The following is a 16248-nucleotide window of genomic DNA, read 5'->3' as shown; positions in this document are numbered from 1 at the left end:
TACTAAGCTGATGTACGGTAGGGGTTGTGAGAATTTTCGGTGGAGCGGTGAAATGCATAAAAATCAAAAAAAATATCGATGACAAAAGCATTCTACTGGGTTACCAACCTGCCATTGACCCGAAAGACAAAAGCTAGAGGAGCGAATGAGATTAGATACTCTAGTAGTCATAACTGTAAACGATAGATACTAGGCGTTGTGCATATCAACCAGCATTTATATCCGCTTAATAAATTTGCTCTTTATTTTAGCTAAAAATTTATTTATTTTTATTTTTTTACTTTAGCTAATATAGCTATCATTTTTTTAAAGAGCTTATATCTGATTTTCTATTTTAGCTATTATTTTCATTATTTTATTTAAATAATATTTTTCAAAAATTTCTTTACTTTTGTTTTATTTAAAGGAAAGTGAATATTAAAATTAAAAAAAGTATATTTTATTTTTATCTTTGGTGAGTAAACAATACTCACCGAATATTTCTTCAAATTGTTGACTTAGATGCAACTTTTTTTATTTCCATTTCATATCCCCACTAGCCCTTAGGTTAGGACAAAGTTGTTCACTGAAGTGGGTTGGAGGTTTCTTTAATTAGGTCTAGCAAAGTAACATTTGTTCATAGAGTATTCTCGTATACTTTGTTAATTTTATTAAAAATGTATATAAAAATTACAAATTTAAACAATATTGATCAATTTAATAGATTAAATTTAGACAAAATTTAAAAACATCTATTCAATTCAATTTAAGGAAAACTTTATAGGCATGTTAATTACCCAAAAGGGCCAAAACAAAGAGGCCACCATTTATGAAAAGTCAGCCAAAGCCCAAATAAACTCAAGACTTTTTCTTTTTCGGTCCATTTAAAAGTTTTCTTGGATGGCGCATTCGCTTTCTCACTAAACAAACACACTTTTTCTTTCTAGTCCAGCTACTCATGAAAACAGCCGAGCTCCAAAATTCAGTTTGACCTGCAACTTTAGCTCGTAGTAGCGCATTTTGTTACAACTTTTGGACAGTAATCTATTTATGCAACCACCAAAACAGGAAATTTCACACAGAGCCCCCCCTCCCCCCCCCCCCCTGTATTTGAAAGTTTGCGAGAGAACCCAAATCCAAATCTGCATCAAAATCCAAAATTACCAAGAAGGACCAAAAATATCAGAAATGTGTGATTTTGAGCTTGACCCATTAATACCCAGTTTGGAAGCTATCAAAACCAATTCTCAGTGCCTGAGAAATTTAGGGGTTTTGCTTGGCCCTAAAGCCCCAGTATTTGAGCATTTGTGAGACACCCCAAAATCCAAATCTACTTCAAAAACCAAAATTCTCAAAGAAAAGAAAAAGACCCAAAAACTCAGAAATTTGTGATTTTGAGCTTGACCCATTAATACCCAGTTTGGAAGCAATCAAAACCAATTCACAAGTGCCTGCGAAATTTAGGTTGTTCTGGGTCCTATATACTGGTCTCCCGCGCATTCTCCTTTGTGCCTTTTGGTTGAGCAAGCAGTGTTAATTACACAGGTCTTCCTGAGCTCTCTCAGCTTCAGAGTTCAATGGGTCGCTCTCGTGGAAACTTCCACTCTGCCGATGAGGACCCCACCCAAAGGTTCTTATCTGCTTTCTAATAATTTCAATTTTTTTTTTTTTTTGGAGTTTTAATTCGCATTTGAGCTTGCTCGGTTGTTGGGTTTTTTTTTTTTTTTTTTTTTTGGTTGTGTGTGTGTGTAAAGTTCGATTTTTGCACATACATTCGGTATTCTTAGTTCTTACTGTTCATATTTTTAGGCGCAAAAAAGATGGGGTTGTGAAATGTTATATAAGATCGGCAGTGTGTTTAAATGTGAAAGTGGAAAGAATGCAGTAAATACAAAATGGGGGTTATGTGTTACCACTGACAATAATGGTGGAAGTAGACTCATACTTGCCCAGAGGGAGAGATTTGTTTGCTTGACAGCCTTTATTAATTTAAAGATTTAGTTTTTTTTAAAATAAATAAAAAATAAATAAACTTATATTGGTATATTGATTTATTAATTGTGCTATGATTTTGCTTAAGCTCTGTATATTTATATGAGTGCATCGTATTATTTGCTTCATGGATTTACATTTGGCACATTGTTTTAGTTTCTTATTTTAGAATACCAATTTTTGGCCATGCAGATCAAGAAGAAAAAAGAATGCCTCCAGTGGTGAAAATTCAGAATCCGCAGCTGCAGGTACTATTCCACTGTTGCATAAGTTTAAATATAGGCAGTTTATAAGTAAACTCTGGTGGCATGGTTTTCTTGATGATTAGCTGTTGCAGAGATCACAATGGTATGAAAGTGTTTTCAACTATTCTCTCTTTTCAAACCCAATCCCCTCTCCCACTTCCCTCCTGGAAGACACACCCTCACTCTCGCCCTTGATGTCTATGTTGTAATCTGGTAATTAACATTTTATAAACGGTATGTGTAGGAAGCCTGTCGAAACCTCAACTGACTTGATGTTAGGGTCATTTGATTGAGGTTCTGCCCAGGCACAGGGTTTTTTTTCGTCTTTTATTTAGTTAAGTCCTGCCTTCTGTTGCTATAATGAGTTTGGAGTACATTTAGAAGCTGCTATACCAATATGATGGTGCTGATGATTTTCTATCCAAGTCATCATTGGTAGTGGTACCTGTTGCTGTCTATATGCTTTTTACCTTTTGTCTTTCTGATCCTTTTTCTTTTTCTTGTGTGTGTGTATATGTGTGTGTTGGACACAGGTCAAGGGACAAGTGAAGGGAAAAGGGCTTTATACCATTGCAATTATTGCAACAAAGACATTACAGGGAAGATCCGTATCAAATGTTCCTTTTGCCCCGATTTTGACTTATGTATAGAGTGTTTTTCTGTTGGAGCTGAGGTCATACCACATAAGAGCAATCACCCTTACAGGGTTATGGTTAGTAATTCCATTAATAAAGTACTTCTCCTGCTGATACCTGGCAGACTCGTAGAGTTTTGCTTGGTGTTAAGTTACTAGTAGAGGCTGTTATTCATGTTTTTGTGATGAGGATGTAACTTTGTGCCTGTTTCAGCATGATGCGATGCTGATCATGACAGAGACTCAGAACAAAAGAATGTAAACCTTTAAATTGTTCTTATGCTTTTATGGTTTCCCTTTCAACAGGATAATTTATCTTTTCCTCTTATATGCCCTGACTGGAATGCTGATGATGAAATACTGCTACTAGAGGTACTTTTAATCTCAGTTTTATCCCTACAAATTACAATAGAGTTGCTTGATCCTACCTTTTTTTTCAGCTCTTTATATGTTACCTGGAAAAGTCTTTTTAATTTGTATTATCAAAATCCTTATTTCAGGGGACTGAAATGTATGGCTTGGGTAACTGGGCAGAAGTTGCTGAGCATGTGGGAACTAAGAGTAAAGAACAATGTATAGAACACTATACAAATGTATATAAGAACTCCCCATACTTCCCTCTTCCGGTATGACACTTGAACAAAGTGAATTCTCTTCTGAATTGTTAATTGTTAGAAGGGTAAGTTGTGGAACATGTTTGTTTCTAGGACATGTCTCATGTTGTTGGAAAAAACAGAAAGGAGCTTCTTGCTATGGCTAAAGGACATGGTGAGGACAAGAAAGGTGTGTGATCATGTTTACCGTAACACTTTGATCCTTTCAATTGTTTTCTTTTTTGTTTATCATTTTTAATCTTGTCTTGTTTACATGGTGAAATATCGTATTTATGCAACAGTCACATGCAAGAAGAGCTATTATCGTATTAGTAAATGCTAATAGGTAGCTGATGCTTTGGCCAATTAAGGTCATAGCCTTTTGCCACACTTCGGTTTAGATGTGTGCCTCGTGTTCTTAACATAATTGTAACTGAAAGACATAAGAGCTTGGCCTTTATTATGATTATTATTATTATTTATTTCTTTTTTTTTTTCTTTTTTTTGGGGGGGGTTGGGGGGGAGTGGTTCCAGTTTATATATTTTATCTCCTATACTAAAGTGGAAGAGTACATTTGTAATGAACTAGGGGGCAATACTTGGTTGTTAGTGAATGACTTCTGCTCATTTTGCATGATTAGTGAGGCTTTGATATTCATTTTGTGATGAACAATTGCTGATGAATATAACAGGATTTCCTATGATGGGGGAGCTTAATTTGAAGCAAGAATCTCCTTTTTCTCCTTCAAGAGTCAAGTATGCTTTCATACTCTTCCATGTATCTGTTGTTCAATTTACCTGAGATGCCTTCTTATGATTTTTTATTTTAACCAGAATTGAAGAATCACATAAAGGGGGTTCCGCTGGCCGCTTATTGTCAAGCTTAAGTGCTGGTGAGGCAAAATATATTCTTGACTAGCTTCCATGATTTATAAATTAATTTATTCAATTAAATTTTTGATATGATCCTTATATTATCTGCCTTGTTTTCTTATACTTTAGAAGTGGAATCTGGGGTCCGTTCAGCAGCAACAGCTGCTAACAAGAAGGCATCTAATGTGGCCCAGGTTAAAGACGGCCCTGGTGTCGTTAAAGTGGAAGGTGTGATACATATTATCTACAGATTGCAAATAATTGTTGATTAATTTATCTTTTCTATTAAAGCTGATCTAGCTAAAAGATTTTCTTGAATAAATTCTATAATAACATCTTTGTATTTTGTTGTTTGTTGGCTTCTGTTGCATTCTATGCTCTTCTAACTTTTCATGTACTGAAAAGTTGAAAACTTCTAAAAAAATAATAATAATAAATTTGAAAACTTTGTGGTGCATTCATAATCTGTATGGTAATGATAAAGCCACTGAACATTAAATTATGTTTTTTTATACTGTTGGCAGAACCTCAAGCAGACAGGAGCTTTGGAGGAAAGAAACCAAACTCTTCAGGGAACGAGGGCCCTTCTTTAGTTGAATCGAGTGGTTATAATCCCAAAAGACAGGAGTTTGATACTGAATATGACAATGATGCTGAACAGTTATTGGCTGAGATGGAATTTAAGGAAACAGACGGAGAGGATGAGCGTGAGCTGAAGTTGCGAGTGCTGCGTATCTATTCAAAGAGGTATGTGGGCACAATAATCTGATTTTCACACTTTTTGGTGGATTTATTTATTTAAATATCTGAAACTTGTAAGAAAGCATTTAAAGTGTCAGACTGACGTAGCATAATGGTATAGATGAGAAAAGAAATTGAGGAGAAGAGGAATTGAGATATTATCATTAAAAAATTCACAATGAACACGGGATGAGTGTTTTTCTGCATAATTTCTTTATTTTAGTGTCTTTTGATGAAATTATTTGCTGTGGAGGTTTTGTTTAGACTGTTTAATAGTATGGCATAAACCTACTGGTTCATACTTAAATAGGCTTACTCTCTCTTTATCTGCATTATGGTTAAAATAAACTTGTTGGCAGGCTTGATGAGAGGAAGCGCAGGAAGGATTTTATACTACATAGAAATTTGTTATATCCTAATCCTTTCGAGAAGGACTTTTCGCCTGAAGAGAGGGCGATCTGCCGGCGATACGATGTATTCATGCGTTTTCATACCAAGGAAGAGCATGAAGATTTGCTTCAGACTGTTATTACAGAGCATCGAACACTGAAAAGAATTCAAGAACTTAAGGTATGATACATGGCTTTCCCCACTGAGGTTGTGTAGACTGCATCTATAGAAAATAATCGCAGTTGTGCCTGAAATTATTTATATGGTTACCTTAAACCTTTCATATAAAACAAGCTTGCCACATTGACATGGTCTCTTATTCTTGAAAGTTCAGGCGTGATATCATTTTGTATGCAACTGATGCACAAACACCAATGCTACACGTTAGTTTGAAATGCTTCAGTCTGGTATATATTATGTGATGCTTCATTTTGCCAAACTAATGTCTTCCTTGCATAAACTTCATTGTATAATTTTTCAGGATGCCCGAGCTGCTGGTTGCCGCACATCAGCTGAGGCTGATAGATACCTTAAACAGAAAAGGAAAAGGGAAGTTGAAGAGAATGCTCGTAGAGTAAAGGAAAGCTCTCAGGTTGGTCCAAGCAGTCAAGCTGGTCCAAATGCATTCATGGCTTCAGAGTCTGTTGGCAAGGAGTTCAATTCGAGACCAATGGGACAGGCTACTTCAAACTCTGTGAACGATCTGGATATAATGGGCTTTTGTGGAGCAGATTTATTGTCTGAAAGTGTAAGTATGCAGTCCCTAAGTTTTATTTCTTAACAAGAAAGCATAAGGGCACCTTTCTGTTTTTGTGTGCTGTATTCCTAAAATTGACCAGTAATTGACATTAATAGGACGACGTGAGCTTATTTGGGCTTCTTAAAGTGTGACACAGGAAACATTGGCTTGAGCCTAAAGTTTGCTGTGCACTGTATATGCTCTCTTCTGAGTCTGCTGCCTAAAAAAGTGTAGCCTCACACTTGCCCAGGGCAAAAACCCATCCAGCTGGGGTAATTTGTAAGATAATGTCAGTGGATGGCTTGGATGTAATTCTGAATGCAACTGGATAAAGAAGCATGCTATAGCTTCAGTTTAGGATAAAGTTTCTCCAAACTTGAACTTCATATTGGAGAATCGCATGCTTTTAGGATGTCGGTTTGATAGATTAGGTCGCAGGAATATTTTCCTAATCCAATTTAGAGGAAAACTTTGTCGGTCGAGTTATACCATGTATTATATCGGTTGACTTTACGGTGTACATTACTCTTGAATTTTTAACTGAAACAATGTTCCATGTGTAAACAGGAGAAACGTCTATGCGGCGAGATTAGGCTACCCCCACCTCATTACCTTAAGATGCAAGAGATTATGTCAATCGAAATCATCAATGGTACTGTCACTAAGAAATCCGATGCCCATCACTTGTTCAAGATTGAAGCCAGCAAAATTGACAGGGTTTATGACATGCTTGTGAAAAAGGGGATTGCTCAACCGTGAAACCGTCTCCTGCTTTACATTGTTCTTTATCTTAGTAGTAAATTGTTTCATTTTTATCAATTTTATTCTGCGGAAATGAAAAGCATGTTATATTTTTGTTTTTATTTTTAAATAGTTAATACTTAATTGGTATTCACAACGCATCGGGAATCATGTATCAATCCAGGAGATTTCACTTAGATCGGAGAAAGGAAATCCCGATTGTTCATCATAATGTCTGACTTCTCATAAAACCTAACCGAGAAAGTTAGCCCCGCATTGAGTGAATTATAAACGTGTACATGATTGTTAAATCTTATATTGGTATGAGACACAATTTTATAAGTGATTTAAGAGAATTTCAATTATTACTTAATTAGTCTTTTTTAAGTAATAGTGAAGATACGACTAGCATTTTTATTTATTTTTTACTTCCCTCATTAGTCAAAATGGCTTTTTTCTCTAATTGCTCGGCCAAGGGACGAAGTATATAACATAGCTTGATTACACTTCCTTTAAATCCTATAAGATGACGGTGAGAGGTCATTGATAACAAAATATATAGTGAAGATATGACTAGCACTTTTTCTCACTTTACTCCTTAGTCAAAAATGATTTGTAGTAAAAAATGGTTTTTTTTGCAAATCGCTTGGCTAAGGGACGAAGTATACAACACAGCTTGATTTCACTTCCTTTAAATCCCTAAGAGATGACGGTGAGAGATCATTGATAACAAAATACATCCTTTAATTTCTTTCTGAAACTACAATAAGCTTTACAGTTGAAAACACAAAACTATAACTTTAAAACCATTAGGTTGGTGAGGACAAAGCCAGAACTTGCTAGCACAATCGCTGCGGGTGCAAAAGCACTAACTCAACTACCACTACCTAGCCTCACATACTAACTACGAACTTCGATTATAAACAAAATGCTACCTTTCACCCCGGATGGTTAAAACCTACCTGATATATTGCTGTACACCTGCCAATTCTCCTGATGTTAGAAAACTTGAGAATCATCCTTCAGCCTTCCTATACCGAAAGTCATGCCCCTAATTTACACAAAGGAACCCAACTTTAAGTATCTAATTATCTATCATTGACGTCAAAACTCTTCAGCTCAGACACTAGCCACTAGTTCGGCTCCAGTTGTGCACATCTCCGGTTGGAAGAATCAAGATCGCTGTTATCATTATTATCTCCATTTTCATCTTCACGAGGCCGCTTCCTCGAATTGACCCCCTTCATTTTTTCCAGGAGGTCTTCAGATATGGCTAAATCAGGCAATTCTTGTTCGTCTTCTTCAACTGTTTCTAGGTTGGGACTCATGCAAACTTTGGGCTACAACAATGCAGAGCCACCGCGCCCGGATACTTCAGCCAGAGCAGAAGACATTGAGAGCTTCAAGCTAGGACTGGCATTTTCAGATAAATAACTGAGTATGTCAGGCTTTGCCTTTATATCAACCCATCTGTTCCCTACCCAATCTCTGGAAGTTCGAACATTCTTTCTCTGGAGCTTCAGAAATAAGTCTTCGCCTAAGATCACAGGGTAACTCACATCACTCACCATAAGAACTGATGGGTATAACTCAGACACGACATTGTTCATCAAACTCACTAGAGCCGGTCAATGAGGCATGTGCACCCCAAACAACAGCACAAGAATAATTAAACTGAAACGCATCAGATTTAGCTATATTAGAACATACCAGGGATGTAAACATGCAGAGTATCATTTCCAGATATGTCAACTCCAGTTATAACACCTTCCCACCAGCCATCACTCCACTGTGCGTCAACCGCTGCACCAACCTCCAATTTACAGTCTGTAAAATCCTCAGGAGGGCTTGGCCGAATTGTCAGGCGGCCTGAGCATCTCATCCCCAATTTATCAGAAGCTGCAACTCTAGATGCTGGGACCCATTCCTACATATTAATATAAATGTTAACATTCTATTTTCTTTCCTGATCAGGTCTTTACATGAAGGAAACATTTAATGCACGTGCAAATGTTGAGACCAATTGATGGGGGATCACGGGCCACCTCTCTCACGTTGTATAGCCCAACAAATCACCATTGTTATTATTTCAGCCAACACAAAAATTACAGAACCAAACAATATAACCATATAAGATAAACAACCCAACCACTTATCATTTAATTTATGTACTCATTTTCTTTGTGATGTATCTTTGAGGCAATGCCCATTTTTTTTAGAAAAAAAAAAAAAAAAAAAAAGGGTACTGCCAAGTATATGCCCCTGCCACGACCTAGGTTTCATTCCCCCCTTCCATTCCAAATCGAAGCCAAGGAAAACTCAAAATTTAAATTACTGGCATTTGCTTACCTCTAGATTGCCAAAACCATCTGCATCCTGCACATCATCATATTGCACTTTCAGACGCTTCTGAGACACCTGCAAGATCTTACACCTAAACCAGCAGCCTCGAATGCCGCTATCTAGACAGAGTAGCTCTATCTTCTCATCAACCTTAAGAGAAACAGGACATTGGGCCAGGGGCTCAACGGACTTCATTCCCATCAATTTCCTCGAAAATCTTAATTTTAACATTGGGTATTTTGGTTCACACTTCGTTATCTGATCCCCAGGGAATGAATTTCTGACATCAGAAGAACCAGTTTCAAGTCCTTGATGCCACATATAACTTTTGCTTCTCTTAGCGCCCACCTTCACAGGGTCATCATGTGCAATCTCTTCCTCATCTTCCACATGCAATTTATTGCGCTTAAGTTTTTGCTGGGCCACAAGAGAACCATCTATAGAAGAGAGGATTGCTTGATTAGAATACCCACGCAACTTAGGAAGTGTGAAGGGCTTGATCTTATGGTTCTTAAACTGCCTAAAGCACATGTGGATTCCAGGTGAAGAAGTAGCTGCAACAGCATCCACACATTTTTCGTAATGCTTAGGAGTCAAAACTGTCGCAAGACCATCAACGCACTCGACACTGATCACCTGAACATGAGGTGTGATGAAAACTTCTCTTGAGTGGGGATTCAGTTGAGGGATCAAACCTTTGACTTCCTTATTATGGTGAAACCACCGCACTTTCACCTTTTTGAGTCCTTTCTTGTCTTCATACATATCTTCCAAGTAACCAAGATGCTGATTTCCTTCTTCAGCCATAATAAATACAAATGAATGAACCTGAACAGCCCGGTAAATCCAAAAAGAAAAAAAAAATGATAATCTTGAGGATCCAAAGATAAGTGAGAGAATTAGTAATGTCACTCAGGGCAAGACCAATACTAAATAAAGAAACAATAACCAATGTGTCAATGCTTACAGCTATGGTAGTTCCATTCCTGCAAAAAGCTGGGTAGTGCTTTAGCTGTTTGGCACAGATCCAAGCAATACCAGACCATACAATGTCTGAATTTTGAACTCTCACTTTCCTTGAAACCTGAATTAACATGAAGAATTCAAGATTTTAATAAACATAGAACATATACTAATCTAAAGAGCAGAAAACAAACTTCAGTAAATGGATACCATATGATCTTGGAAGTAAGTTTGGTGAGTACAGGATCCACTCATCGATACTTCGAGAGGTCCTAAAGCTTGTCTTGAGTCAATTGTCGGTGAATCTGTTACACACATACTAAAATTGCTTTAAAAAATTACCCTTCATTATCAGAAAGTGAGTTTCTGTTAAAGATAATTTATCCAAGATTGATTTTATGACATCAATTTGTAGAAAGATGTAAGAAGAAAAATGTGGACGCACAAATTTTAAGCGTGATGCCATGATGAACACCAAAACTAGTGAAAAATCAGGCATATATCATGTTATAAAGAATCAAACCAGGGCATGCTACTCCTTTCATTACTGCAAGTGGCAAGGTAAAGGGGTCCTTGGTGCAGTCTGGTCCTAGAGATTTGTAAGGTAATGAGCCCAATCAAGACTTAAACCTCCACCTATGCTATTGTTAGGCAAGTGGAGATTGCTCAAAAGTTTAAAAAGAGAGATCCCATCATTCTACTGATACCTGGAATTATGGGAAATTGAAACAGACTTCAGTACGGTAGCCTATAATAAACCCCTTGGGCCAACTAAGTGATAAACATGTTGTAGTTGCTAGTTAAATTTGTGAACACTTATTATTAACACTGATAAATTTGTCTAAAGCTACCCCCCTCTGCCTCTTGGCCACCATCCCCCATCCCCCCTACCCCATCCCAACCCTCCTCCTCTACAGTGAATCCCACCCCCATGGCGACTCCCACCACAATGAAAGGAACCCAATTGCCCTCTCCTCTTGGTGTCACCCTCCACCAACTGTTGCCCGCCATTCTATACTATTTTCAAAGTCTCAATCAAACAATGGAAAATCAGTTATTTTCTTTGAAAACATTTTTGGCTGAAAACATTTTCACTCAAAAACCATTTTACGTTGAAACATATGCAGCCTTAATTTTCTACCTTTTCTCATTAACGGTAATTGCAAATGTCAACCAAAATTAAATCAAACAGACAAACAATTTTCAAATAAAGTAAAAAATTCATTCCTCTTTCATTCATGGAGAACTAAAGCTTCTCAGGTGCTTTAAACTAAACAAGAAGTCGCAGATAAGAATGAAGCATGCTAACCCCATCATATTGTAATCTAGATAAGTTGCATTAACCATACAGACTCTGTTAAACCAACCCATGGAACCTACAGTCACAATGTCTAGTGGTATGTGTGGACAGAAATTCGATGTTGACACGAACGGAAATTCCAAAGATTTACCAGGTGCAGAAAAACATGCCAGTATAATAAGCATTCTGAAATTCACAAAAGAAGAAAGTTCAGGATATGGTTGAGGATGTTAACTTGAGAAGGCAAAAAAGCAATGAAATTTTAGATTTAGTAACAAAGTTATTGGATCCCTAACAATAATACACAATTAAAAGGAAATAATGCAACGCATGAAGAAACTAAAATTGACAGATGAGAGGTTTGAGATTTGATACGGTACCCCTCCCTCGTTGCTGCACAAAGATCATATCGACCAACTCAGAGCGTCTCTCAAGTGGACGCAGACGGTTTATGAATATGGAGGAAGTGGAGTAATGGCAGAAAGAGCTTATGAAAGTATTAAAATAGACAAACACGTAACACCAGCCTCTCTTACATGGAAAGATGGCGATTTATGACTGGCCGAGCTCTCAAGTGGGCTGGACGCAATGGTCTTTTAAATAAGTAGTAGAAGAAGAAGGTGAGGTGGCAGAAAGAGCTTATCATTCAATCAAAATAGATAGGCACGCAAGTGGGTTTAAATTATTCTTCTCTGGGAAGAAGCGTTTCTTAGACTCTAACGCTTGGGCCTGAAATATGACAGACAACTTCACTTAAAATGACAATCTAGACCAGATGATTCAGAGTCAATTAATCATACTACTTTTTACTTGGTGTTAAGAAAGTAACTACAGCCTCTTGAAATAGATATCTAAGCCATAAGAATATAGATATTAATGAGGAATATGATATATTCACTTCCTAATAGAAAATCTCTTTACAATAATAGCATCTCCAACACATAGAATCAAGTTAATTTCAATCCTCTAATCCCAAGACTAAAAAGAATCACACAAATCTTAATGAAAAGGTATGCTGAATCACTACATTGATCTTATAATATGCGACTAGCCAACATTCATTACAAATTTAAGCTTAAGACCAGCAATAAAAAATACCACTACGCACATTTAGTCATAAAAATGATGAGTTGTTACTCCTAAATTACTTACCATGCCAGCAGATAACATATTATTATGTGAAATTGCACATGCACGTGAGAAAGTCAGAAAGAGGAGTAACCATAAATGAAGATAATCTGCTATGGTGGATTTCAAAAAAAAAAGTGTCACCGTACACTGTTTACTGGCGGACAGACATGAACAACTTTTTATTCCAAATTCAATGAATTAGATATCAAATATTGCTGATGAATTACACAGTAAGATACTGCCAAAAAATTAAGTAATTTGGCATGACTACTCTGATAGTAAGTATCCAAAAGATTCCAACAAACTTCCACAAAATGTTTCTTAAATAAAGCTCAAACAACGATCAAGATTATAACAAATTGAATCAAAGGAATTCTCAGTGAGAACATTTCTTTAAGTAACGACTATATATAATTGTTAACTTTGACTTGAGAAATAGAAACTTAAATACAGAACATTGTCTAAATCCGAATGTCTCAAGTGCTAGTCTTCTTCCATATTGAAATTATAGTTGGTGCAATTTGTTGTGCCGATGCAATAATGAAGTTTTCGAGTAAGTTTTAATTCATGTACTTCTTATTCATTCTATGTATACTTAATTCAAGATTATAGAAAGGAATATAAGAGTTAAGATATAGGTGGAACAAACTCAAAATGCCCAAAAGTGGAAAATACTTGACCGACATTAACAAAAGGTCAGAAAGGCAACAACACAACATAATCCGATAAGAACAATCTTCAAATTGCACTATCATGGAAAATTTCTCCCAAACACTAAATAATGATCATACATGCAAATCTGTCCTAAACCTTGCATCTCAATTCTCAATGCTAGTCTTCTAACATATTGAAATCTAGGTGCAAACAACACGCCAAGACAACGAATGCTGTCAGCCTTTATGGTAACTAAATTTGATCAAATAGAGGATTGTGCCATTCATTTATTCCATGCAAGCTAAATCCTATAACTTCAAAGTTCCAATGAAGGAAACTAGAATTGTAATTCATTCAATACGTACTTGAAATATCCGAATACGGCACAAGATGCCTTGACACCAAGGATGTGAGCCAGTCCACCACTTCTCTTCTTGCCCGCCATTTCGTGCACGCAATGACGGATTTCTCAAACCCGTATAATCGCATAAACTCATCCGAGACAACATATGTCATGTGCCTTACACTCCTCTCAGTCCCTATAACAGCAAGGACTGAATCCCCAGACACATCCTTGAGATAAAAATGAATCACACGATTACCACGCTCATTACATACAATGTGCTCCTCCCATGCCACAAAACCCTGATTATCCTCAGACATCCTGAATATTAGAGAGCCCCAAAAGCGTTCAAGGAGCACCGTTTTATCACGTTCAGCTAAAAAATCCCAATTCAAGGAACAAGCCTTGATACTCAACAAGACCCAGTTTGTTAAAGGGTAAAAACAATCAATCCCAGTTCACAAAGCCCTCATATGGCACTTGGGCTCCCACAAAACTCGGACCCCAGTCAAGGAAAACGAAAAGACACACAAATTAGACAAAACCCAGTGAACCAAAACTCACTGCCGCTCAATATCTGTGACCAATAACACAACATATATTCGACGATTACATGCTCTGCCTCTGAAACGAAAAGCTCTTAGAACTGGGATTTAGCTGAAGTGAGAAGCACCGAGAGGAGTAGAATGCATTAACTGGAAGATAGTGGTAAGAAACGGAACGAAGCAGAGAAGGCTGAAAGCAAGCCAGAAAGGTAAACGAACCAAAAGGGGGGGTTCCTTTTCTTTTCCTGAGCAAACCAGAGGCGTTTCAATGGGTGAGAAAAAAACACCCCCGGAAACCAAAAAAGAGCACCGTTTGGCTGAGAATTTCACCGTCTCTCAGTCAAAACAACGGAACTTCACAGAATGGGACCGAGAGACGGAGACACAGAGAGAGGCTTTGACATGAGTCAGGGTTTTGCAGAGCTTGGTGGGACTCGGCAGGCCGAGACATTTGGTAAGGGAGGAGCCAAAGGAAAAGGGAAGGGCAGAAAGGGAATTGTGGGAACCGTGGCGTGTAGCCTGTAGGGATATCCTTGTACCGTAAAGAGTCGGAGATCTGACTGTACACATGGCATTGACTCTAAACTAATTCCTCTAATTTATTTTATTATTGTTATATGTGTGATTGGATTATTTTACACTGCATTACTAAAATTGAAGTCGCCTACTAAGACTTTGCCACGTATCATTATATTAATTAAGAGTTTTATGGAATGCAATTAAGAGTATTATGGTAATTAGAGAAAGTAAATGTAATTTTCCTTTTTTCTTATTAAAACACATTTCCTATCAAGAGATTTAAGTAGCCCACATGTCACATATATGATATATTATATAGAGATATTAAATAAACCAATAAATCTATTTTTTTACATGTGTGTCTTATATATTTAATTTTTCATTTTAAAAAAAAAAATATTAAAGTTGGATGGGAGTTGGACAAGAATTAGAAAAATAGCACTTGTCTTCTAAAAAGAGATCTTCTGCTTCTCAAATTTATGTCCAATTCTCATCTAACCTTGTTTCAAACCAACCGTTAGAATTCTGCTAATTTAATACATTACGTACAGATGACCACTTGGATTTGGAAAAACCTTTGCAAATTTTGACAGCTTCAACCGACGACGTCGTACGCATGTTGTCGTGGAAAGTGGCAGGGCCGTTGCCAGGTCAAGGTGGGTCAGTAACCCCAGACAGGGATTTTGTAAATAAAACTAATGAATAACGTGCACAAAAGCATAAAAAGTCATTAAAGTGAAATTGTTGACCACTGCTAATCATATTTTACTCCAAAATGTTCGCACTTTTATTCAAACGAATTGATTAGACATTACAAATAAAATAAATTTAATAATGGGATAGAAATCATCATAATTTTTTTTTCTTCATATTATTAGTAATTTTTATAATAAATATAAGATAATTTATATGAAATTTATTTGGTTGAGCAGTCTCGAATAGCTCACACATTTATTGGGCTAGGTGGATTTTATAAAGATTTTCCAAGCAATCCGGCCAGCAAATTGCTAGGGATCTCGGTAAGACTTATAGTGATTAATTATTTGTTAATATATATATATATATATTTTATTTTCTAAAAGCTAAAATCCTCAACATCATTAACAAAACGAGCCCTACATTAATTTGACACTTTTAGAAAACATTTGGCTTTAGTACCGAATGAAAAGACACTATGATTGAAATTTGGTTAAATAGTTATCGGTCTCTGTCGAGGCACTAGAAGATGGATAAGGATCTTTATAATTATTTGTTAAAATTTAAAAAAATTTAGACAAGTAATTGTGAGAAACTACTTATAAAACTCAACTTTTATTTGATCATATAAGTTCTATAAGTAATTTTTTATAATTACTTGTTTAAATTTTTTTAAATTCAAACAAATAATTATAAAAAACCCTCACTCCTAAATGATTAGCCGTCTCTGCCGAGGAAACGTGGCAGTTCCCGTACTGCAAATGAACTTTATTTTTGTTCTCAAAGATAAGGCGTAAGCAAATAAAGATAAGGTGGCCATTATTATG

At 36.5% G+C, this 16248-nt stretch overlaps 2 protein-coding genes across 4 annotated transcripts; one reads left to right on the top strand and one right to left on the bottom strand.

Annotated features, from left to right (window-relative positions):
• The first annotated feature begins 894 nt into the window (after positions 1 to 894).
• On the top strand, positions 895 to 7084 carry LOC133868085 (transcriptional adapter ADA2b). 2 transcript variants are annotated; one of them, XM_062304907.1, is made up of 13 exons: positions 896 to 1609; positions 2164 to 2219; positions 2750 to 2928; positions 3157 to 3222; positions 3351 to 3476; positions 3558 to 3633; positions 4136 to 4199; positions 4278 to 4336; positions 4446 to 4544; positions 4841 to 5063; positions 5417 to 5627; positions 5929 to 6195; positions 6754 to 7084. In XM_062304907.1, exons 1-13 carry the CDS (start codon positions 1557 to 1559, stop codon positions 6943 to 6945), a joined length of 1671 nt encoding a protein of 556 aa, XP_062160891.1. In that variant the 5' UTR covers positions 896 to 1556; the 3' UTR covers positions 6946 to 7084. The 2 variants fall into 2 exon arrangements, with proteins under 2 accessions (XP_062160892.1, XP_062160891.1); XM_062304908.1 differs by lacking the exon at positions 2750 to 2928 and having other exon boundaries at positions 895 to 1609.
• A 566-nt stretch (positions 7085 to 7650) lies between these two features.
• On the bottom strand, positions 7651 to 14701 carry LOC133868084 (uncharacterized). 2 transcript variants are annotated; one of them, XM_062304905.1, is made up of 6 exons: positions 13684 to 14701; positions 10444 to 10538; positions 10238 to 10354; positions 9277 to 10098; positions 8638 to 8854; positions 7651 to 8464 (listed from the first exon to the last, which is right to left on the bottom strand). In XM_062304905.1, the coding sequence occupies exons 1-6, from the start codon at positions 13979 to 13981 to the stop codon at positions 8268 to 8270; spliced, it is 1746 nt and encodes a 581-aa protein (XP_062160889.1). In that variant the 5' UTR covers positions 13982 to 14701; the 3' UTR covers positions 7651 to 8267. The 2 variants fall into 2 exon arrangements, with proteins under 2 accessions (XP_062160889.1, XP_062160890.1); XM_062304906.1 differs by having other exon boundaries at positions 10444 to 10552; positions 13684 to 13898.
• Between the last annotated feature and the right edge of the window lie 1547 nt (positions 14702 to 16248).

The sequence above is a fragment of the Alnus glutinosa genome, chromosome 5 (assembly GCF_958979055.1).
Source record: "Alnus glutinosa chromosome 5, dhAlnGlut1.1, whole genome shotgun sequence".
Classification (NCBI taxonomy): domain Eukaryota; kingdom Viridiplantae; phylum Streptophyta; class Magnoliopsida; order Fagales; family Betulaceae; genus Alnus; species Alnus glutinosa.
This window is presented reverse-complemented; position numbering and strand designations above follow the sequence as displayed.

Bases quoted from the DNA above. Each gene is read 5' to 3' on its own strand.
- LOC133868084 (XM_062304905.1), bottom strand. From the start codon at position 13,981: ATGTCTGAGGATAATCAGGGTTTTGTGGCATGGGAGGAGCACATTGTA. The intron at 10,539-13,683 runs GTACGTATTGAA...TGTGTGTAACAG, and splicing joins GCCGTATTCGGATATTTCAA to ATTCACCGACAATTGACTCA. The intron at 8,465-8,637 runs GTATGTTCTAAT...CTGTGATCTTAG, and splicing joins TCTGCATGTTTACATCCCTG to GCGAAGACTTATTTCTGAAG.
- LOC133868085 (XM_062304907.1), top strand. From the start codon at position 1,557: ATGGGTCGCTCTCGTGGAAACTTCCACTCTGCCGATGAGGACCCCACC. The intron at 3,223-3,350 runs GTACTTTTAATC...TCCTTATTTCAG, and splicing joins ATGAAATACTGCTACTAGAG to GGGACTGAAATGTATGGCTT. The intron at 5,064-5,416 runs GTATGTGGGCAC...ACTTGTTGGCAG, and splicing joins CTGCGTATCTATTCAAAGAG to GCTTGATGAGAGGAAGCGCA.